Source organism: Macaca nemestrina, chromosome 15, assembly GCF_043159975.1.
Source record: "Macaca nemestrina isolate mMacNem1 chromosome 15, mMacNem.hap1, whole genome shotgun sequence".
Lineage (NCBI taxonomy): Eukaryota > Metazoa > Chordata > Mammalia > Primates > Cercopithecidae > Macaca > Macaca nemestrina.
The window spans coordinates 26,206,176-26,228,961 of record NC_092139.1 but is presented as its reverse complement, the minus strand read 5'-3'; the positions used below and the strand labels follow the sequence as shown (position 1 = coordinate 26,228,961).

Here is a 22,786-nt window from a genome sequence, read left to right as displayed (position 1 = left end):
AGTAAATGCAGGAGAAAGTTTCCTGAATCCAGGCCTTTGACCCCAAATGCATTGGCCCTGCATCTCTCTCATCACAGAGATACCCTCAAACTTGATATTTTTAAGTTCCTTTTAGTTATGTGAGCTGATTCAAATTGCATATAAGATGAATTTATTCTAATATTGTTAGATGATTGTTGTTGAAATGAAGTCAGTAAAGATGATTTATTTTAGCATTATCATTTTAAATTTCTAAAAGAGGGCAAGTCATTCTTAAAACTTCCATGCTTTTTATGCTTTGGTGTTTTAAAACAAATTACAGGTATCTTTATGTTCCAAATACATTAGTATGCATCTGAAAAGTCAGATAGCTAAACATAACATCACAATAATAAAGTTACTAATACTTTCTTAATATTATCTAATAGGCAACATTCAAATTTCTTCATTTTTACTAAAATATTCTTCACAATTGGTAAAGAATTCACTCCAGGACTGTATACCTGGTTTTAATTCCTTCCATCTCTTTTAATCTGGAACAGTCCTTTTTTCTTTATGACACTAACTTGCTAAAGAAGAGACTATAGAATAGTTATGAGTAGACTTTTCTAGAACTAATTAGAAGAGACTTATCATATACTGTCTTTGTTGTTTTCACCTTTTTTTTTTTAATTTAAAAAAAAAAAAAAATTGGGCACAAGGTCTCACCATGTTACCCAGGCTGGTCTCGAACTCCTGGGCTCAAGCGATCCTCCTACCTCGGCCTCTCAAGTTTTCATCTTTTTAGGTCAAAGGTTGTAATACAATTTGACAGTAAAATGTATATTTTATTGGTAGATTAGCAAAGTTTATAATTTATCTTGGGGACAGAATTACTCGAGGATTGATTTTTCTTTTTCTTTTTTTTTTTTTAATGTCTTGAAACACTGATTCAGTGTTGCTTTGGCCAAAATCACCTTACCTATATAGAAAGAAAACTCATTGGGTTGCAAAAAGACCTCAACATGTAGCATCACAAATAACATGTCATACTAGATGGGTTGGCCGATCCCTGGTGTGTAATGAGTAACTCACCCCTCCATAGAGGCAGTTGCCGACTTTAGCATCTGCTGCCTGGCCAGAGGCTGTGAGGGCTTTGGCCCTGCCACAATGTGGCCATTTATCACCATAGCCGAGAAGGACACTTGCAGCTGGCTTGGATTAATGGCTCTCCCAACCTCCTTCCCCACCCTGAAAAAAAATTATATCAGGGATTCCTGTAATGGGCCAAAGCTGTGTTCCTGCTTCTGCTCTGGGATTACCAGCCTTGACTATGCTGGAATTCCCTGTACTCTGGCTGGCCACATTTTTGTTCCCTACAAGAAGAGGAACTAAAGTGAAAGTCCCATAGGTGGTTGCTAGATTCTTAACTCCATGCAATAGAGTTCTCTGGCCTCTCCTTCCACCCAGTGTCCCTAGTGGTTTTCCAGGTATATATATTTTTTCAGCCCCTTTCTGTTAGCTTAGAAAGCCTGAGCCAGTAATGAACCTTTAGGACCAGGTGTTATAGGGGGCAGCAGCATAGATTCCCAGAAAGCACATTCTGAGCAGACTGACCCCTTGGCTTTTCTCATACCACTGCCAAGCAACAGGTCCCTTTAGTAATCTTAGGCTGTATGTGGGGGACTTCAACTCTTGGGTGTCTGAGATAAAAATTTTCTTTTCTTAAGATCTACGACTCTTGAAAAAGAAGTTCCTGTCATCTTCATCCACCCTTTAAACACTGGATTATTCCGGATAAAAATTCAAGGAGCCACTGGAAAATTTAACATGGTCATCCCTCTTGTGGATGGGATGATTGTCAGCAGGCGAGCTCTTGGTAAGGTCTTCATATGTGGCTGAAGAGTTACATTTTCTTTCTCTTTATCATTTTTATAAACCAAAAAGAAGTCAATATAAGGAAATGGTGATAATTACTTAATAGTTTCCACATGTAGGAAATGGTCTGGCTCTTGTTAAAAACGGAGCATGTTTTGTTCTTTTTTAATCTGTCCTTAATCTAGTAAGTGTAAGCAAAACCTCACCAACTTCTAGTATTAAAATATTGAAGACAGCTGTTTGTCATCCAGGACGGAAAATAGGTTCTTAGACTAGATTTTTATTCTCCTTTTCCTGTCATTGTGTGTTTCTTGTGACAGTTTTATCTTGGCACTATGTCTATCTCTCTGGGGATGGGAAGTTTGCAAGTTGAATGAAATAGTTTGAGTATGCGTAGGGTAGTTCACCTGAATACTTACAGTTCACCTACCTAAGTGACTAGTTTTTAACATTTATTTTAAAACTCTTTATTTTCAAGGCTTTCTGGTGAGGCAGACTGTAATTAACATTTGTAGAAGGAAGAGACTGGAGAGTGACTCCTACAGTCCACCCCATGTCCGCCGGAAACAGAAAATCACCGACATTGTCAACAAGTACCGGAACAAACAGTTGGAGCCAGAGTTTTATACTTCACTTTTCCAGGAGGTTGGACTCAAGAACTGCAGTTCTTAGACCCCTGAATTTCTAAGACTGTTGAACTCCAGTTCGGGAACTGTAACACAGCAGAACAGTTTGATAGGTGATCACTGTATAAATAAAAACAAATCACTCCCAAGAGCTTACTGTTTAATCACCAGAATAGAAGAAACACATTATAACCCATTTGATAGAAGACTTCGGGCTGTCTAGTGAAATGGGCTCCCAGACACAATCATATTCCTGCTGATCATGATGATATACATTTTAGCCATAAACTTTCTTTTAAAGGTGACAATTTTAGTTAAACATAAGCCTTTTGAGGAGAAAGGCTTTTATGCATCTCAGTTAAACACGTGCATTGGTAGTATCAACAAATTTGCAATATAGAAGTTGAAGATAGTTTTATACCTCACTTTTTAGGAGGTTGTATTCAAAATTAAAATCTTTCTCAGAATCTTCCAGGACATTTAAAGACTCATGTTGATAGCATGGAGGAGAAGGAAAGAAGTCACAGCCTTCTACTCACTTGTAGGTCTTGTCATCCAGCTGTCACACTGACAAAAAGAAAAGATGATACATGTTTTTTGCTCAGATAAGAAGCCTGACATTAAAATATGTCATATTTTTTTCTCCATATTTCAAAAAGTTGTCCTTCTCATCACTGCACAGATCTGTCTGAAAGCCTCAGTTTCTGGGCCACCCAGGAACAGATCGGAAATGGAGCATGGCCTTGTCCTTTAATGGGGATACAAATAAAATTTGTGGGGTTAAAAGTTTTAAGATAGCAGTGATACCCCCACTCTCTCCATTGTTGTCCAGCGGGGTGACATAATGACAGGTTAAACATTTGTGATTCATTCATTAAATATCATTTAAAGAAATGTAAATTCACAATAAGGGTTGAAAATTATTTGGTTTCATCCATTGTCTCTTATTTCAGGACCAAGCAGCAAACTGCAGTAGTTTATGAAGGATTCTAAAATGGGGTTCAGGAATAGCCTCTCAGCGCTACTAATTCAGATCTCCCAGAGAACTACTGGATTTCCTCATAATTGACAAACATGAGTGACCATCTCTTTGGGTGGCTACTGTTAGAAATGGCTGTTGTTGTCATGTTTTCTGGACTTTGCCAGCCAACAGATCCCTGCCAGGTTTTGGAAATACTTCTGTTACCTCGCTGCTACTTTTCTGCAGGGATAAAACTTTTGAGGTGGCCAGACCCAGAACATCCTTACAAGGATTCCTGTTACCGTGCTACAGTATACACTGCTCATTTATCCTATTCTCATGTGCTTTCTTCTTTAGTAAGATTATTTTATGTTAAGAAAATAAGTGATATTTAAAGTCCAAAGAGAAATGATCACAGTTGTGTAAGGGGTGTTTTCCCCCTTGAACTCTGATGTCAGTAGACTGTGGGTCAGAGCTGCGACGATCTGTTTGGTTTGATGTTATGGTGGGTCACTTAGGGGGCGGGGATAGTGTGGGACCTAATTCCCTGTGCAAAAGTCTCTTATTCCAGAAGTATGCATTTTGTCATCTATAAGCAAGAAATATGGGCATAGCAGCTCTTGGTTTAAAGTTTGCCATAACCTGTTCTTCATGTTTGTTTTAAGCTCAGGTAAAGATAACCTCCTCTTTCTATGACTCCAGTTTCCATTCAGGTTATAGTATTATTATTCAATAGTTGATTTTCTTTTTAAGCTGGGCAATAAATTGATGTTTCCAGATGGTAGCGTGGGAGAGGGCATTCGGGATAAAGATGAGCCAATTCTACCCTAAAAAATGTTCTAGTGGTTCACAGGAACAAGATGAGGTTTAATAACTTTCAAGGTAATTCTAGATTGACATTTTGAGGGGAAAATGGGCTCTTGTTCTAGTTGAAGTGAGCAGAGAAGGCTATAAATTAACATGTAACTTACAACATTGCAGAGGTTAAAAATAACTGATGTAGATGTACTTCTTCAGTATGATTCTTCAGATCAGACTTTTACCTTTGGCATAGTTAATTTCAGAAAAATATGCTGTGTGTGTGTATGAGGGTTGGACTTGCTGATCCTTCAGTTAGGTCTAATTTCTGGCAACTCTTTGTAATTCCAATGTATTTGATACGTAAACAATGATGTTGAATGCATTTGTGATCTGGGAGACTCCCTGGTCTTCCAGGGAAGGAGGGATGTACAGCCCCTGAAGGCATGAAACTCCCAGTGTGTACGGAGCCAGTGGACTATGGGATACCCGTACCGTACCTTACCAGGCGCTAGTTCCTTCTGCTCAAAATAACATCTGCCCAAAGAGGGAGTGCTAAGAACGCTTAACTCATCAGTGGGACTCGGCTGGCTCCTGGAGGGGGTCTGTGACTTCAGGTATATCAACACCGATGCCGGGGGTAATTTTTGTCCCATCTCTATGGATCTGAGTTCATGGTCACTGTGTTCACCCACTTGCCTGTGTTAAAAGTCACTGAGTAGAATAGCACCAGAGGAACATATTTAGCACCTAATATTAATATTTTGTAGTCCATTTGATAAATTTGCCAGCATATGTTCTAGCCTCTGGGGGAAAGCCAGGACCACTTTTGTCTGTGGCTTAAACAGTTCAGTTGCTGTATCTGTTGGGTGTGCCAGGGGGTGGATGAGTGTGGCATTCTGTGAAGAGGAAGGTGGTAAGTAAGGTTGCCCTTCTGCCTTCTTAAGTTGCAGGAGGGAGCTTTTCTGCTCCTCTCTGGTTGGGAGCACTGAGGACAGTGAGGAGGGCTTTTACCTTGTTAATCATTTCCTTATTTAGCTAGCTTTCCTTTTTGTCTAGGACTTCCTCCTGAGACCCTCTTCCATCCATTGGGCCTTTGAAAGAACTAATGAGACACACACACACACACATACATACACATACTCATGCACATTTTCCTTCATTTCCATATCCTTTATTTCAGGGCAGCCCATTTTCCTCTGGATTCATTGATAAATACAAATACCCACACCTTTGACCAGTATTGTTGGTTACCTGCAGGTTCTGTGTATGAGGCCTTCATGAATGGTTCCTTTCTCCATACACTAGGGAAGCATTTGTCAGAGTCTTCAGACTGGGTTCTAGAGAGGCAGAGTCATTTCTTCTGGAAGGTGGAGCTTTACCCAAAGTGAAAGTTAGCCTTGCTCAAAGATGTGTTTTGTGGTAGTTGGTAAAAAAGAAAGAAAGAAACACGTATTGGAGGTAATTTGACACTCCTGCTGGCAGTAGTTCTCTATTCACCATTTTAAAGCCCATTCAGGTTCTGTCTTCCTGAAAAGAACTGATTGCTGTGTTTACACGAAATGACGATTGATTGGAGTCAGATGGTCTGTTTTAAAGATTTCCATGACAGCCTCTTTTCCTGAGTTGGAGAGATTGGAGGTGGTCCATCCGTACGAAGTGGAATCAAACGGTGGGTTTCTTAGTAGCTAAAGAAGCCATGTACTTACAGTGTTTTTCTCAGAATATCAACTCATGTTCTTCAGATGCTTTTCTTTTTTTAATGATGAGGGAAAAGGTGTAATTTGGGATTCCACAGTGCCTTGCATATGGTAGGCGCCCAATAAATACTTGTTGAAGCAAACCAAGTTTCCCAAGTCCTCATCTCTTACAGTGACCAAGATATCTTTCTCCTCTGAAGGGGTTGGCAGTTGTGGCTAAAAAATAAGCAGTGTCATTATTTGCTTGAAATCATATATACAGTTTGTATGAATTTCAGTATGTTGCCAAGACATGCTCTTTTTCTTATTGTATTTTCTGTAAATATTTCTGGCACTGAACTGTAAAGTAAAGGCAAAGTGTAAATATGAAGGTGTACCTGTGCCCCTTGCCTCCTGTGTTTCATCTTCGTCGGTTAGGGAAGAAGGTCCAGAGGTTTGTTTGTATTTATGCCGATCCTTTGTCCAGAAGCCCATGGAATATTGAATGTAATACATTTAGTCAATTAAATTTTAAGGAGATTCTTATCTAATAACTTTGTGTGTGCTTTTGGATACAGGCTGGGGGTTTACTCCTACACTGGTGCTGTGAATTTTACCCTTCCAGGGGATGTCTGCTCGGCTTTGGCTGCCCTTTATAATTTAGATCTGTAGTTTAATTGAACATTAAATGAGTATTTCATGAAATACTCAAAGTTTGATTAATTTTAAGAAAAATATTTGGCCTTCTCTGCTGGAAGGAGCTTGTATAATTAAAACACTGCCAATAGAGGCTCACCTTTCAGAGGCTGGGAATTGCTGAGGAGATAGATACTTACGTTATGGGAGTGAAAGTGCTGGCTGTGCCCTCTGCTTGCAGAAAATTTGAGCCCTACCAGGGCTAGACAGTCAGCAAAGTGGGGAGATGCAGAGATCATCCCCTGCTGCCCACTGCCCCCTTTGTGTAGAGCATCTTGGAGCCAGATGAGTGCCTTCAGGCCTGGATCACACATAGAGGAGTGAATGGACCACTTGAAACAACCATGAGAACCACTGTGGTCATGCCTGTGCCAAGAGCTGCTGACGTGTGCCACCCTCTGAACTGTGCCTGGGACCTGCCTACCTTGCAGTGTCTGTTCTGCCCACTCACAACAGGACCTCCAGCTGGGCCTAGTGGCCAGGGAAGCTGACCACAATATCCCTGTTTTGGTGTCTGGAAAGGTTTTGTAACCAGAAAAAAATGTGTGCTCAAGCCTTTCCCAGCTATGCTGCTCAGCTCTCTGCGACCCCAACCCCTTCAGGACCCAGTGCCAGGGAACCACTCCCAACCCATACCACCTGCTCCTCCTCCTCTTGGCCTCTGGGCCCTGCATCAGGTGCCCCCTGCCAGGGCACTGCCCCTCTTGGTCATGCATTCTAGTCCATTTTCCCAGACTTCCTCTTGTAGGAATTTTGGCCATCCCACAGCTGGGCTAGGACTCTCGAAACCATGTCCCAGCTCTCCCAGCCCCTCCCATGCTCTTATTTTTTCCTGTTGCTGGCCCCATGCGCCCTTCTCCTTGAATTGGTGTCTTTTCCTATAAGCGGGTTTTCTACTCCATGTTTCTCCCTAGGTTTACCGCCCACTTCCTGCAGCTGCTCCCCCAGCCTGGACCTGGGTTTGCCTTTTCAACAGGTGCTTTTAAGTCATGAGACGCCGTGGTCTCAAAATCAAGCCTGTGTCGGAATCATTCTGGTTGCTTATCAGTGTGTTGAATCCCAAGCCACACCCCCACCCCCAAGAGGTCTGAGGAGACGAAGGTGAGCCTGGGAATTGGCATGTTTAATAAATACACTCCAGCACCCACCCATCTGCTGGCAGCTTTAGGCAGGTGGTCCAAGGGTCCTTTTGGAGAATACCGTGCAGCAGCCACTCCAGTGGGAAGTCCGAAGCAGCCTTTCTGCCGTGGTCTGGCGCATGGAGGTTTACTGAATACTTCATGAGTGAACGGATGACAGATATGAGAAGATGAGGATGGCATGTGGAAGTGTTCTGGCCACTCAGGAGATCAAGGAACAAGATTCAAGTCGTTAGAAGCCCCTCACAGAAAACCCTAATAAGGAAAGGCACAGAAGCTTCCAGATTAAGTAATAATCATTTATAGTCATTTAATCTAGTAATCATTAGAATAATCTATGTGTTAGATTTTAAAAGTTTTAAGTGGCAGCCCAGTGACCAATCCAGCCTGGCAGACGTTTGGTTTAGCCAACAGTGCTTTAACAAAGTCTGACCCAACATTTTAAACTTGGGAGATGTCACATAGAAATGTAGACTTTTTGCCTGGCTTGGGAAAGTTAGGAGTCCTGCAATAATGGACCTGCATTTCATTCATAGCAGTTATTGGTGGGAGCTGCCATCACTGCATGCTTAGGATGCGGTAAGCTCCACCCAGTTTGCCGCAGTCCCCAGCACTCCCACAGTGTGGATGTGGGCACACACAGCTGGTATTACAGGACTTGGGGACCCGGCTGGCTCCTGGAGGGGCTCTGTGACTTCAGGTATATGAACACCAATCTCGAGGGTAATTTTTGTCCCATCTGTTTTTCTAATTTAATAAAATTATCTCCATCTTACAAGAAAGAGGGTCAGAGGGGTATCATGAACCCAATAGCTACTGGGCTGAGATTCAAACCCAGGCCTGCCTGGAAACCTGGGCTTTTTAATTCTCAGCCAGACTCTGTCTCACTGCCTCGCTTCCCACCCTTTCGTCCAGAACACCTCTCCCTCAGAGTGTCCCCTGCGTACTTTGCCTGAAGGACACTGTAACTTCCTTGTTACCTCACAGCTCAGTCACAATTGGGCTGAGAGCAGAGCATGGCCCAGCCTGCCAGGTCCCTTGGGGCAGCCCTGCCAGGCCAGCCCAGGCTGGCCCAGCTTAGCCACACATGCACCATGAGGTACCCTTTCATGCCGCTGGTGAACGACCTCACATTTTCTTTCCTGGTTTTCTGGTTCTGCCTCCCTGTGGGTTTGCTGTTCTTATTGATCGTCTGGCTACGCTTCTTACTTAGCCAAGGTGAGCTTCTTACCCTGCCCAGGCAGGACCTTAATCCTGGAGCTGGGCAGGTGGCCGAATAGGCCAGTGTGCCCTGAAACAACTGCAGAAGGGGCTTTGTTCAGTCATTTTAAGTGCTGGCTTAGATACAAGCAGTCAACTCTTCAGTGGAAAGGTGGTTTGGTTGTTTAGGGTTTCTTAACCTAGAGTTCGAGAGTGAGTCCTAGAGTTTGAACCTAGAGTTCGAGAGTGATCTTTTGAACAAATTAGACAGAGGTTATCCCTCCAGGAGGGATAATCCAGGAGATGAACTTCTAGGTGCCCCTTTCAGCTGGGGCACAAGGCTCTGTGAGCAGAGCGTGGGCTGGATTTCAGCTCACTGCTCACCCTCTCTATTGGGTGCTTTTGTGCAGTAAACAGCTTGTACAATGGGATACAGCAGCCTTAGGCATTTTTCAGGTACCTGCAGACCACTCACTGTTTTCTGCCTAGGTCATGTATCAGAAAGGATCTGGCTTCTTTGGGAGGCAGGCTCATGGAAGCCAACTGACATTCACCCTGACCTCAGCATGGGAGCAAGAGGAGCAAGAGGTGGGACCAAGCTGGCTGTGGAGGAAGCTAGGGGTGGCTGGGCCAGGATATGGCCTGGCTGTGTGGCAGGAGTGGGACTTATGGTCCTCTGGCATGTGTCTCCCTGAGCATCCCCTTCAGCAAGAGGTCTCTTGCTGCTGGGCACAGTGGCTCCGCCTGTAATCCCAGCACTTTGGGAAGCCAAGGTGGCCAGGTTGCTTGAGCCCGGGAGTTTGAGACCAGGCTGGGCAACGTCTCTACAAGGAATACAAAAATTAGACAGGTGTGGTGGCATGCATCTGTGGTCCCAGCTGCTCAGGAGGCTGAGGTGGGAGAATTGCTTGAGCCTGGGAGGTCGAGGCAGCAGTGAGCCGAAATCGTACCACTGTACTCCAGCAGACAGAATGAGATCCTGTGTCCCAAAAAAAAGGCCTCTTTGTGGGGACCACTTGATCTTCCACCTCCTGCTGCTGAGCGCCATGACCTTTGGCCAGCTAGGCAGGGAGGGCGCAGCACATGTTGCCAGCAATGGTCAGATGTTGTTGAGGCGGGGTGAGAAGTCCCTCCCCACACCCCCCTAGCCCCATGATCTCAAATGCAGGGACTTGTAATTGTGTAATTATTAGGAGTTCCTAGCAAGAACCTGGGATGCCCTCTTGTCTCTAGAAAATGTTTATTTAACGTATATTCTCCTCATAGTCCCAGGGTAGACCACAGCTCTCCCTGAGGGGTACAGTTCAGGCACTGGGCCCCACAGCTGGTGGGGAGTCAGACTTGTTTGCTACTGGTGATAAAAGCTGTCTCTCTGGACTCTGGAAGACACAGGTTCAGATTTCATCCTTTTTTTTTTTTTTTTTTTTTTGAGACAGTCTCACTCTTGTCACCCAGGCTGGAGTGCAGTGGCATGATCTCGGCTCACTGCAGCCTCCACCTATTGGCTTCAAGTGATTCTCCTGCCTCAGCCTCCTGGGTAGCTGGGATTACAGGTGCGTGCCATCACACCTGACTAATACTTGTATTTTTAGTAGAGATGGGGTTTCACCATGTTGGCCAGGCTGGTCTCGAACTCCTGACCTCAGGTGATCTGCCCACCTCGGCCTCCCAAAGTGCTGGGATTACAGGCGTGAGCCACCGCACCTGGCCTCATCCTTGCTTCTTTTATTATTATTTTTTTTTCGAGATGGAGTGTTGCTCTGTCGCCCAGGCTGGAGTGCAGTGGTGCAACCTCGGCTCACTGCAAGCTCCGCCTCCCGGGCTCACGCCATTCTCCTGTCTCAGCCTCCTGAGCAGCTGGGACCACGAGTAGCCAGGACTACAGGCGCCTGCCACCACGCCCGGCCAATTTTTTGCACTTTTAGTAGAAACGGGGTTTCACCATGTTAGCCAGGATGGTCTAGATCTCCTGACCTCGTGATCCACCTGCCTCGGCCTCCCAAAGTCATCCTTGCTTAATACTTCCTAATAATAGTGAACCTATTTGCAACACTGACTATGTACCAGGCCTGTGCTCAACACTGGACATGCATAATCTTATTTAATCCTCAGAATAACCCTGCATAATAATACTTATATCACAATTGGGGAAACTGAGGCTTGGAGACGAGAAGCAACCTGTCCAAGGTCATACATCTGTGAACTTAAGAGAGCCAATTGTCTGCCTTCAAATCCTGACTCTGCCACCTACCAGCTGCGTGACGGTGGGCACCTCTGTGAGCCTTGCTTTTCTCATCTACAAAATGGAGACAACACTAGTACCTGCCCCCTGGGGTTGTGACAGGCTCCAGTGGTCGATACATATCAGGTGCTTACAGGGCAGGGCACACAGTACACATACACACCTGGCACGTGGTAGGTTCCTGTAGGCTGAGAAAATAATCCAACCAATGCTGGTTTTGTCAATGTGGGAGGAAATGTAGGTAGCGTGGCTTTGGATGCCTTCTTTGGAGTGGAGACATTTCTCCTACCACCCAGGTCAAGGCCTGCGGTGTGAATCTCCTCCGGCATTCACTCTGCTTGGAGGCCCAACTCCAAAACCATCCACAACCTACCCCACCCCAAGTCCTCCGCAGACTTTCTCCTGAGAGGCTGTTTACTCCCTGGTGTCATGTGGCGTTTTGAAATAAGTCCTTTGTTAATTTTGCAATGAAGAGAAACCATCCTTAAAGTGAGGTGGGCATTCCTCCCTCAGGTTCTTCATCTTCTAAAATCCCCGATATTATTGTGTGTGTTTTGCGCTTGTGCTGGGAACTGACCCAATGTCAGGGTTTGGAGGGCTAAGAGGGGTCAGGCCACCCAGACCTGTGGTTTTCTATTCTGCTGTGGATTCTTTTATTGGAATCAGTTTGCCTGAAATCCAGTTTGAAAAGCAGACAGGAGTAGCTCTGCTGCCTCCTCCCCATACCCACCCCCACAACACTCCTGCTGGCTCCTCAGGGCAGTTTCAGGCCTCAGAAGACAGAGGGTTAAGTGTGGAGTACCCGATAGGATGCACTTTCCCAAGTCGAAGGAGGAGCAAGTGGGGAGGAAAGGGGAGCTGCCTGATGAAACTGGCACTGAGGCAAAAATGATAATGGGCAGCTCAACTCCTGCAGAAGCTGGTCAGTGGAGGACAGTGCTACTGTCTGACCATGACATGGCCATAAGGTGGAGGAAGCCACACACACCCTTCAAGGGGAAGATGCCCTGCTGCCAGTATTTTACTTTTGCGATTTGACAGGAGTTTGCAGAAGGATGAAGGGAAATCTCCAAGAGATGGGTTTGGGGCTGAAACAGAAGAGTGGTGCAACAGCCCCTCATGGTGGCCTTTGGAGCAAGGTGTTCAATTCAAAGCTGCCTTTAAATCCCCTGAGTCCAAACGCACCCAGTGGGAACTGTGGAGTGGGGAGGCTGAATTCGCATCCAGTAGCACCACTCCCTGGCTTTGAGCCTGGACAAGTGATTTCACCATCCTCATCTGTAAAGTACAAAAAATACTAGTAATTGACTTCAGGAAGTTAAGAGGATTAGATGAGAAAATGAATGTAACAACAGTTCGCACATACTCTATGTTCAAAAAATACTCTCTCTAGTGAAGAACAGTCACTTCACGCCATCCTACATTTTTTTTTTTTTTGAGATAGAGCCTCACTCTGTCACCCAGGCTAGAATGCAGTAGTGCGATCTCAGCTCACTGCAACCTCCGCCTCCTGGTTTCAAGCAATTCTCCTGCCTCAGCCTCCCGAGTAGCTGAGACTACAGGTCCACACCATGCCCGGCTAATTTTTGTACTTTTAGTAGAGATGGGGTTTCGCCATGTTGGCCAGGATGGTCTCGATCTCTTGACCTCATGGTTCACCCGCCTTGGCCTTCAAAAGTGCTGGGATTACAGGCGTGAGCCACCATGCCCAGCCCCTACTGACTTGTAAGACATACTAACTGCCAACACCGTTGAAGGCCTGTGCCAAGTCCTGTGCTGAATTTTACATGTCTGTCTTCAGTTAACCCTCATCCTAGAAGATGCTGATATTATGCCCATTGTACAAACAACCTTTGTTACTTCCCTGCAACTAGTGAAACAATGCAAGAGTTTAGTAAGAAAAATAATCTTCCCCATCCCCTCCTTTTTCTCACCTTACCTCCCCAAGATGAGTCTGTCAGCAAACTCGTGCACATGCTTACTAACGTGTGCAGGTTTTCAAAAAGAATTGGAGAAGGGGGCAGCATTTGCCTTTCTAAACAAAAAGATACTACATTTCTCTTCAATTTGCTTATAATATACCATAGATATCCTGCAAATCAGAAGATACAGATATGATGCAAACATTTTAACAGCTTCACGACAAGCCATCAGACGGAAGGTCTGGGTCTCCATGTGGTGTGACTGTGCCACAGCTTAGTCACCCAGACCTCTTGTGATCTGTGGACGTGGACACAGTTCCCAGGTGTTTTATTGTTCATGTGTGTGTTTCACCACAAAACAGTGCTACAGTGGAGATCCTTGTGCTGTGTACTCAGATACTTGTTAATGAATGAACTAGTGGACAAATGCCTGGATGGGTCAATAACTGTGTTGCTTCACTGCCTCCTCCTGGCCCATGCCCAGTACGGTATGTCATTTGCTCACCTATGTGTCCTCCCCTCTAGTAGATGGATATGGCCATTTTCTGAGTTACAGGAACAGCCTTCTTTCTTGGTCCCTAGTCACCCTTTAAGGCCCTGAAGACTTCCTGAGGCTTCAAGGCTGGCTCATAGGATTCTGCCTTGGCCTTACCCTCAGACAAGGCTGCAGGGACACCCAGGCCTGCCAGGGGACTCCTTCCTGGGTCAGGGGTGGGAGACAGCATGTGATCAGCCAAGAGGCCTTGCCTCGTGTCTCCACAGATTCAGAGGAAAATGACTCCGATGTATGCTTCGATTGGGAGCCCTGGAGCAAAGGCCCGGCCGAGTTTTGCTGGAAGGGGACACTCCACGGCCAAGAGAAGGAGAGGCCCTGCTGGTGAGCCTGCTGTGCCAGGTGAGGCCCTTCCATGGGCCAGGGGGAGCCTCAAGGCCCACCCAAAGGCTTGGGCAGCTGCTATGTGGGCAAGAGGCTGCCCCTACCGTATTAGAGGTATATGCTCCCTGGCCATGCTGGACAACGGGCTCTCTCCAGCATGTGAGAGCCTTCTGCTTCATTGTGGGACAGACCTGGTGTTGCCCTGTTGGAGGACCAGCCCCCCTGTGCCACAAGGAGCCTTTACAAAGGTCCCCTACCCTTTACCCTAGGGCCTCACCCTCCACCGCTCTGCTGATGGTCTTTGGCCAGCTGTTCCCTCAGACATCTGCGTGAGGCACTCCCTCACCTCCAAGGGCTTGCTCTAATGTCACTTTTTAAGCAGGGCTCCCCTGGCCACCCTATTCGATATTGAAGTCCCCGCCCCATCCTCCTCATCGTGCTTCTTACCCTGCTCTGCTTTCCTTTCACCGTAGTACTTACCGCCTTCTAACACGTTTGATCATGGCTGCATCCAAAGCCCCAAGACACTGCCAGACACACGCTGGAGGCTCAGTACATATTTGTGGAAGGATGACATGGTGTGATTATTATTGTTACAATGGCTGGTATCCTTGGGGCCTCAACAGGTACCAAGGCCTGTCTTAAGCGTTCCCCTTCCACAAGCTTACTTATGAAATCCTATGATGGGGATATGATTCTCACCTCCATTTACAAATGAGAACATTTACAAATGAGGCACACACACACATACTCTCATGTGAGGTGTCAGGGCAATCAGATGTTGTACCCAAGAGCCTTTGCACCCATTGAATTCCTAGGAGACCTCAGCCATTCCAGTAGGGTTAGATGCCATCTCTATACCAATGGCCCCCAAATGTGTGTGTCTCATCTCATCTCCTCCCAAGCTTTATTATCTGTCTGCTTGACACCCTCTCATGCCTAGAATAGGAATCTTGATTCTCACTGCCACCCAGCCAAGCAAAACAGCACCCTGATCTTCTGCTAGCTTTTCTTCATCTCCGTGAATAGCACCACTGTGGACTGATTCTGTTGCTCAAGTCAGAAACCTGGGAGCCAGCCTTCTCGCCTCTCTCTCGCAACCCTAATCTCCATCTCTCATGTGTCCACCTTTCTCTGTCCCCTTGGCCACCATAGCCTGCCCTACTCTGAAGCTGGTTCATGCAGCGTGTTCACTAGCCCCCACCCTGCCCGAGTGGAGGGAGGAGGTGGTGAGAAGAAGGGCCCCTCACCTACCTCAGTTGTAGTGATTTTTAGCCTTTTGGGTCCTACCTTGACCACTGAGGGCCCTTTTCCCAGGAAAACTCACCCCTATATATGCCCTCAGAGATTTGTGGACAGGGCCAGCTCCACAGATGTGTAACCTGCAGTGCCACAAGGTCCCAGGCTCAGAAGGGTCCCAGGCTTGGTTGCATGCTTGGCTGTTGCTGTGTTGAAATACTTAATTTTTGAACAAGGACCCCCCGAGTTAATTTGCCATTGAACCCTGCGAATTATGCAGCCTGACCTGTTTTTATATCATTTGTGGCATGAGAAAAGATTTTCAGACCCTGCACAAGAACCCTATCCCATCTATCCAGAGCCCTTCCCACCCCCATCACTTACCCGCCTCTTTCTTTCTTTTTTCCCTTTTTTTTTTTTTTTTTTTTTTTGAGACAGAGTCTTTCTCTGTTGTCCAGGCTGGAATGCAGTAGCACAATCTTGGCTCACTGCAACTTCTTCCTCTCCGGTTCAAGCAATTCTCCTGTCTCATCCTCCCGAGTGGCTGGGACTACAGGCACACGCCATCATGCCTGGCTAATTTTTGTATTTTTAATAGAGACAGGGTTTCACCATATTGGTCAGGCTGGTCTCGAACTCCTGACCTTAGGTGATCCACCTGCCTCAGCCTCCCAAAGTGCTGGGATTACAGGCGTGAGCCACTGCGTCTGGCCTTACCCGTCTCTTTCTTACTCTTTTATCCCAATGGCATCCCTAGTCCCAACCTTCCTTTTGTTTCTAGTTTGGTTTTCCTGGAGTCAGCAGGGCAGTGGTAATGGCGGAAGTGGATGGGAGAGGCTTGCCAGGGAGGCAAGAGGACTTTGGCAACTGTGGTGCCTCCCTGGAACCCACAACTCATCTCCTCTTCAGACCGACATGCGAAAGCCTCCAGAGGACCCAGCCCTTCTCCAGCATTGCAGATGACCTCCAGCCCTCCAGGGAGCCGCCCAAGTCTGGGAGGGCATGGGAGCAGTAAACCGGCCCACTGGGAGAAATTGGCCAATTTAATTCAGAGGGGTCTTAAAGCAGGGCTGGGCCGGAGGGTGTGGGTCCATATTAAAGAAGCGAGGGGCTTCCCATGCCCGGGGGAACCCTAACAAACCTACCAGGCCTGACCAAGTCATTCATTCAACCAGCGTAGGTCCGAGACTCAGCCCTGGCCCCGATTCAAGTCATCTAGAACCCTCTTGGGAAAGCCCAACCCTTTTCTCCATCTGTTCAATGGGGATGGGGGGCTTGCTCTGAACTTCCATTCTCTGATTTCCAACTCACTCCTTGATCGGACTTCAGGCTGATCTTAATAACAAATATTTGATAAATAGCTGCAGAGTGTCTACCAAGTGCCTAGTTTGGTAGGAGTAGGAATAGCTATAAAAGTAGCTCACATTTAGTGAGTGCTTACTACACGTCAGACACTTTTCTATGTGCTTTATACATACGATTGCTGGCCGGGCACGGTGGCTCACACCTGTAATCCCAGCACTTTGGGACGCCAAGGCGGATGGATCACTTGAGGTCAGGAATTCGAGGCCAGCCTGGCCAACATGGCAAAAAACTCCATCTCTACTAAAAATACATAAATTAGCCGGGTGTGATGGTTCATGCCTGTAGCCCCAGCTACTCGGGAGGCTGAGGCACAAGAATCGCTTGAACCTGGGAGGCGGAGGTTGCAGTGAGCTGAGATCGCGTCACTGCACTGCAGGCTGGGCAACAGAGTAAGACTCGGTCTCAAAAAACAAACAAACAAAAAAACAAATACATATGATTGCTTTTAGCCCTTGTAAGAATTCTGCAAGGTAGGTTGGTTACCTCTGTTTTACACATGGGGAAACAGGCACAGGGCAGTTACTAAGTTGCTCAGAGTCACACTGGGAGAGTTAGCATTTGAACCCAGGCCCCATGACTCCAGTACCAGGTCCCTCTCCGCCATGCCAGTTATTCCCCAGGTGGGGTTCTGGGGGAGGTATGGTGGGAGGCGTAAGGTTCCAGAGGCTGCAGGATGATGGGGGTCAGGGGATAAAGGGACAGGCCTTCCAAGGTACCAACTGGGCATCATCTTTATTCCTTCTTTCTCCCTCACTCCACACCCCACCAGCCACCACAACTTCTAAATGTCCAAAGGAGAGAGAATTGAGCCTGAAATCTTAGCTTGTCTCCTGTCCTTTGGTCTCCTGGCCTTGGTCTCTGCTCTTTCTGCCCTGTTGGAATGATCCACCCAAAACACAAATTGGGACATGTCCCTTCCCAGCTTCACACCTTCCATGCTTTCCGTTGTCCCTGGGCTGTAAAGTCTGAGCTCCTCATCAGGTGCAGAAAGCCACCCTTTGGGATTTGAGCCCCACTGAATTTGCTGGATGAGGTTTCTATTCTTATGCAGAGGCTGCAACGAACACTCTTGAATCTAAATCCTTGCACACAAGTGTGCTTCTATCCAGAGAACACATTCTGAAAGGAGAAACTGTTGAATATAAGATATGTGTTTACATTTTGCAGCCACTGCTAAGTTGCCCGACCAAAAAGTGGCCCCAAGGGTATATTAGAAGTACCTGGCCGGGCGCGGTGGCTCAAGCCTGTAATCCCAGCACTTTGGGAGGCCGAGACAGGCGGATCACGAGGTCAGGAGATCGAGACCATCCTGGCGAACACGGTGAAACCCCGTCTCTACTAAAAAATACAAAAAAACTAGCCGGGCGAGGTGGCGGGCGCCTGTATTCCCAGCTACTCTGAAGGCTGAGGCAGGAGAATGGCGTGAACCCGGGAGGCGGAGCTTGCAGTGAGCTGAGATCCGGCCACTGCACTCCAGCCCAGGCGACAGAGCGAGACTCCGTCTCAAAAAAAAAAAAAAAAAAAAGAAGTACCTGGCCACTGCACTCCAGCCCAGGCGACAGAGCGAGACTCCGTCTCAAAAAAAAAAAAAAAAAAAAGAAGTACCTGTTTCCCCAGCCCTTTGCCCCGCTGTGCAATCCCAACATGCTCTCTTACATACACACACACACACTATCACACACCCTCATACGCTCACACACACAACCTCATAGACACACACACACTATCTCTCACACACACCCTCATACACTCACACACACACCCTTATAGACACACACATTATCTCACACACACACACCCTCATATGCTCACACACACCCCCATAGACACACTATGTCACACACATACCCTCATACACTCACACACACCCCCATAGACACACACACACACCCCCTCATACAGACACACCCTCATACACACACCCTCATAGACACACACACAGACACATACCCTCATACACTCACACCCTCATAGACACACACATACACAGACACACCCTCAGACACGCACACTCTCACACAGACACACCCTCAAAGACACACACTCAGACACACCCTCACATACACACACACCCTCATACAGACACATACACTCACACACTCACACAGACAAACCCTCACGCATGCACATTCACACACTCATACGCTCACATACATATACACTCACACACACCCTCACACATACAGACACACATACCCATACACTCACACACATATACACACCCCCTCACATATATACTCGCCACACTCACATTCACATGCATACACACACATATGCTGTCACACACCCCTCACACACACACTATCACACACACACTCATACACTCACACACATGCTCACAGACACATGTCTGCTGACACGCATACCCTCACACATACAGGCACACTATCACACACAGACACACAGACACTCTCATACACTCACACAGGCACATATACACACAGTCACAGACATACTCTCATACACACAGACACATACACTCACACACCCTTACATATACAGACACACATACACACATACACCACCTCATGCATACACACTATCACACACTCTCACAGACACACACATGCACACATGCACTCTCACACATTTAAATATTTTGTTTTCAATCAGGCTGTGGCATTTAAATGAGAATGAGGAAGAAACCTGGGCTAGATGACACGCATCCATAAACACGCACAGTCACACACACACACACACACTCACAACCCTCCCTTCTCCACACGAGCTTTGCTCCAGCTGACGAGCTTTTGTCACCACGGGGTTCTCCTGGGAGCTGCAGGGGTGGCGTTGAATGAGGCCTGTTGGCAGCTCCTCCCTGTGGCTGAAGCTCTGCCTGGTGTTGTCTGCATTGTCGCCAAGTGCCCCATTTTGTGGAGTCTCTCGGCACTGCTTACTCGGCCCTGCCCCGCTGTACTGTGAGGGGCTGCTGGGCCATTGTTCAGCTTGCCTTCTGGCCTAGAAAAGCCAGTGGAGCCCCCCAGCCCTCCTGCCCCACCTGCTGAGGAGCCGACCCCGAGGAGAGTGAGTGCAGTGGGCCCTGCACTGGGGTCTGGGGAGAGCATCTGCCATGTCCCTGGAGCCTTTGAGGCAGAAGGCAGATGAGGCCGCTCCTCAGGGCCCTGGGCAGGTGACAGCTCTGGAGAACACTTGTGGGGAGTGTGGGGAGACGCCTTCCCTGCTTTGGGTGAGGGCTGAGACCCCGGGCCTCTGTGGATGTGGACGAGGTCCCCATTCTGGCACACACACACACGCACACTCATACAGAGGAGTTGGGCGTGTGACTGGTAAACACATCCCGTGACACTCTAGTCACAGGCTGCCGAGAGACATCATCCCCACGTAGCAGCCGCGGCTCACTGAGTGCCCACGCATTATCCCACTGGATTCTCACAACAGCCCTCTCAGTCGGATCATGGTTCCATTTTCAGATGAGGAAACTGAGATTCAGACAGGTTAAGTAACTTGCCCAAAGTCACACAGCCATGAAGTGCCCCATTTTTCTGACTCTTAACTGGGATGTGTGTCTCCAGATCCACAGGGATGCCCTTGGCTCCTCCTAGAGCTGAATGATGGAGCTTAAGGCTGCGCGGTTGATGTTTGTAGGAAACTCAGGTGCACTCGGGGCAGCTAACCTGTCTCCCCAGGCTGAAGATCGCAGGGAGCCTGCGAGGACAGTCACCAGCATGACATGGGAGCACTGCAGGGGCGTCAGCAAAGCAGGGTGCATCTGACTGTCAGTGCATCTCGTTGAACGACACACCCCTTGTCACAGCATACCTTCTAGGCACAGGCTTATTTTCTACCCCTAACCCTGGGACCACTCCTGAGTGCAAGCCCCTCAGCCCCCCATCACCATCCCATTCAGCCTGTGTCATCATCTGCAAAACAGGGCCAATCCCCTCTGCATTTGTTTCCAGGAGCTCCCATGACAAAGTGTTACAAGCTGGGTGGTTTAGAACAACAGAAGCGTGTGGGCTCATACTTCTGGGGGCTAGAATTCCACAGTCAAGGTGCTGGCAGTGCCAGGCTCCCTCCAAACCCTGCAGAGGAAGGAGCCTTCCTTGCCTCTGGCAGCTTCTGGTGGCTCCAATGTGCCTCAGCTTGTGGCAGCATCACCCAGCCGCGGCCTCTGCCCTCCCATGGTGTCCCCCCTGTGTGCCTTCCCGTCATCTTCCTGATATGCACGCCAGTGTCTGGCCCCGATTTTCCCCTTTCAGAGGGACACAGTCTTATTGGGTTAGGGCCCACCCTACCAACCACAGTTTAACTTGATTCTCTCTGTCAAGACTCTGTTTCCAAATAAAGCCCCATTCAGAGGTATTGAGGCTTAGGCATTCACACGTTTTTCATATGTTTTTAGCAGGAGAGTTCGACCCATAACACTCTCTTTCGAGGTTATCATGAGGATTGAATGTGGTAACACGTGTAAAGCTCTGAGCGTGGTGCTTGGCTGGCACTTCATTCCATAAATTGCTTTTGAAAGAAAAAGGGTGCCTGGGCATGGTAGCTCACGCCTGTAATCCCAGCACATTAGGAAGCGGAGGTGGAAGCATCATTCGAAGCCAGCAGTTTGAGACCAGCCTGGGTAACATAGTGAGACCCCTGTCTCTACAAAAAAAAGAAAAAGAAAAGCCTGGGTGTGGTGGCGCACACCTGTGATTCCTAGCTCCATCCAGAGGCTGAGGCTGGAGGATCGCTTGAGCCTAGGAGGTCAAGGCTGCAGTGAGCTATGATCACACCACTGCACACCAGCCTGGGTGACAGAGTAAGACCCAGTCTCAGAAAAGAAAAGAAAAAAAAGAAAAAAGTTGAGCACCTGGAAATTAGATGCTCCGTGTACACTGTGTGCCAGGCCCCATTTAAGTGCTTGACATGTATTATCCCTCGGAATCCTCACAACCACCCCTCAAATCAGGCAAGTTTTTCATTTAAATGATGCAGAAGCTGTCACTCAGAGAGGTTAAGGCATTTGCCTGAAGTCACACAGCCTAAGTAGCACAGCTGAGGATCAGCCCCAAGCCTATGAGGCTCCACTTCATCACACTATACAGGACCACGCTGTAGTGGGGAGTGGGGGCTGCTTGGAGGGGCAGAAAGGCAGGGAGGAAATGCTGAGCTCACAACATGCAGGCCCTGGGGGACTTTCTGGGTCTGAGGGGCCTAGGACGAGTCTCTGCAATAGTGAGAGGCCTAGCTGATGGCAGGCTGCCTGGGGAGGTGCTGGCGAGCTGCCAGGGTGCAGGGCCAACAGGTCTGAGCCACTCCACTGTGATCTAACCGGCCTGGCCGATACTCCGGTGGGGGACTGGGACAGGGCTCAGCCGGAGATGAGGAATGTTGCCCTGAGCGCGGGTATACTCACTTCTCCAGGGTTCATTCTGAGTACACGCGGCGGCTCTCCAGGAAGCAAAGAGCGCACTTCCTTACGGAGGCTTGAAAGTGCGGCCATACAAGATTCAGGCCACTCTCTCTTCCTTCCTGCTTTCTTCTGAAGGGTTCCTTGCACCTAAGGAAGGTGACAATGAGCTAGATTTTCAGTTCTGGACTAGAAGTTCATTTACCCAGGACTAACTTGCTTACTCAAGCATTTATTCATTCATTTACTCTTCCACCCATTCACCTAATGGCTCAGTGATTCATTCGTTCACTCGTGCTCTCACATATTTATGCCCGTAGCCATTCACTCTTCCACCTGCCCATCCACCCATTCATCCATCCATCCAAGCATCCATCAATCCATCCATCCATCTGTCCATCCAACCATGCATCCATCCAACCATCCACCCACCCACCCAGCCAGCCAACCACCATCCTCTCATTCATCCCTTCTTTCATCCCCCATTTTCCCAACCAACTTCTCATTCTTTCTTCCATCTATCCATCCATCCATCTATCCATCCATCCACCCAACCTTTATTAAGCACCTACCATGTTTCCCACACAAAACTCCCTATGGCTGCCAAAGTAGTTCTGCACCCACTTCCACTGATAATTCACGTACATATTGGGCCCCAGCTCCTTGGCCTCCTGGTGGCGTGGTTCCCTTGTCTCCTCCTCAGGAGGAGGCTCAGGAGAAGTGGATAGATGGTCTTCTGCACAGCCCTAGTCCGCAGGTTCCAGCCAGTGACAGCTGCCTGAGACGTGGGGTTTTTCAGGGCCCTTTGTGCTGTGAGGCCTTTCCTCTCTTTGACACCAGAACCATG

General features: G+C 47.7%; 2 protein-coding genes across 4 annotated transcripts in view; both read left to right on the top strand.

Moving 5' to 3' along the window:
• Positions 1-16,359, top strand: part of LOC105496330 (Ral GTPase activating protein non-catalytic subunit beta) — a 138,479-nt gene extending 122,120 nt beyond the window's left edge. For both annotated transcript variants that reach the window (XM_024797477.2, XM_071079337.1), the window contains exons 30-33: positions 1,689-1,837; positions 2,315-8,953; positions 13,862-13,976; positions 15,997-16,359. In XM_024797477.2, coding sequence (XP_024653245.2) covers positions 1,689-1,837; positions 2,315-2,508 — 343 coding nt within the window. In that variant the 3' untranslated portion in view covers positions 2,509-8,953; positions 13,862-13,976; positions 15,997-16,359. The remainder of the gene's footprint in view (positions 1-1,688; positions 1,838-2,314; positions 8,954-13,861; positions 13,977-15,996) is intronic.
• LOC105496331 (adipogenin) lies at positions 8,818-16,359 on the top strand. Of its 2 annotated transcripts, none has more exons than XR_011613363.1 (3): positions 8,818-8,953; positions 13,862-14,090; positions 15,997-16,359. XR_011613363.1 is itself a non-coding variant. In XM_011766679.3 (3 exons), the coding sequence occupies exons 1-2, from the start codon at positions 8,830-8,832 to the stop codon at positions 13,978-13,980; spliced, it is 243 nt and encodes an 80-aa protein (XP_011764981.3). In that variant the 5' UTR covers positions 8,818-8,829; the 3' UTR covers positions 13,981-13,994; positions 15,997-16,359. The 2 variants fall into 2 exon arrangements, 1 of the variants encoding a protein (XP_011764981.3); XM_011766679.3 differs by having other exon boundaries at positions 13,862-13,994.
• Positions 16,360-22,786: the final 6,427 nt, after the last annotated feature.

Coding starts and splice junctions, on each gene's coding strand:
- LOC105496331 (XM_011766679.3), top strand. CDS start 8,830: ATGAGGTACCCTTTCATGCCGCTGGTGAACGACCTCACATTTTCTTTC. Junction 8,954..13,861: donor ACGCTTCTTACTTAGCCAAG/GTGAGCTTCTTA, acceptor GTGTCTCCACAG/ATTCAGAGGAAAATGACTCC.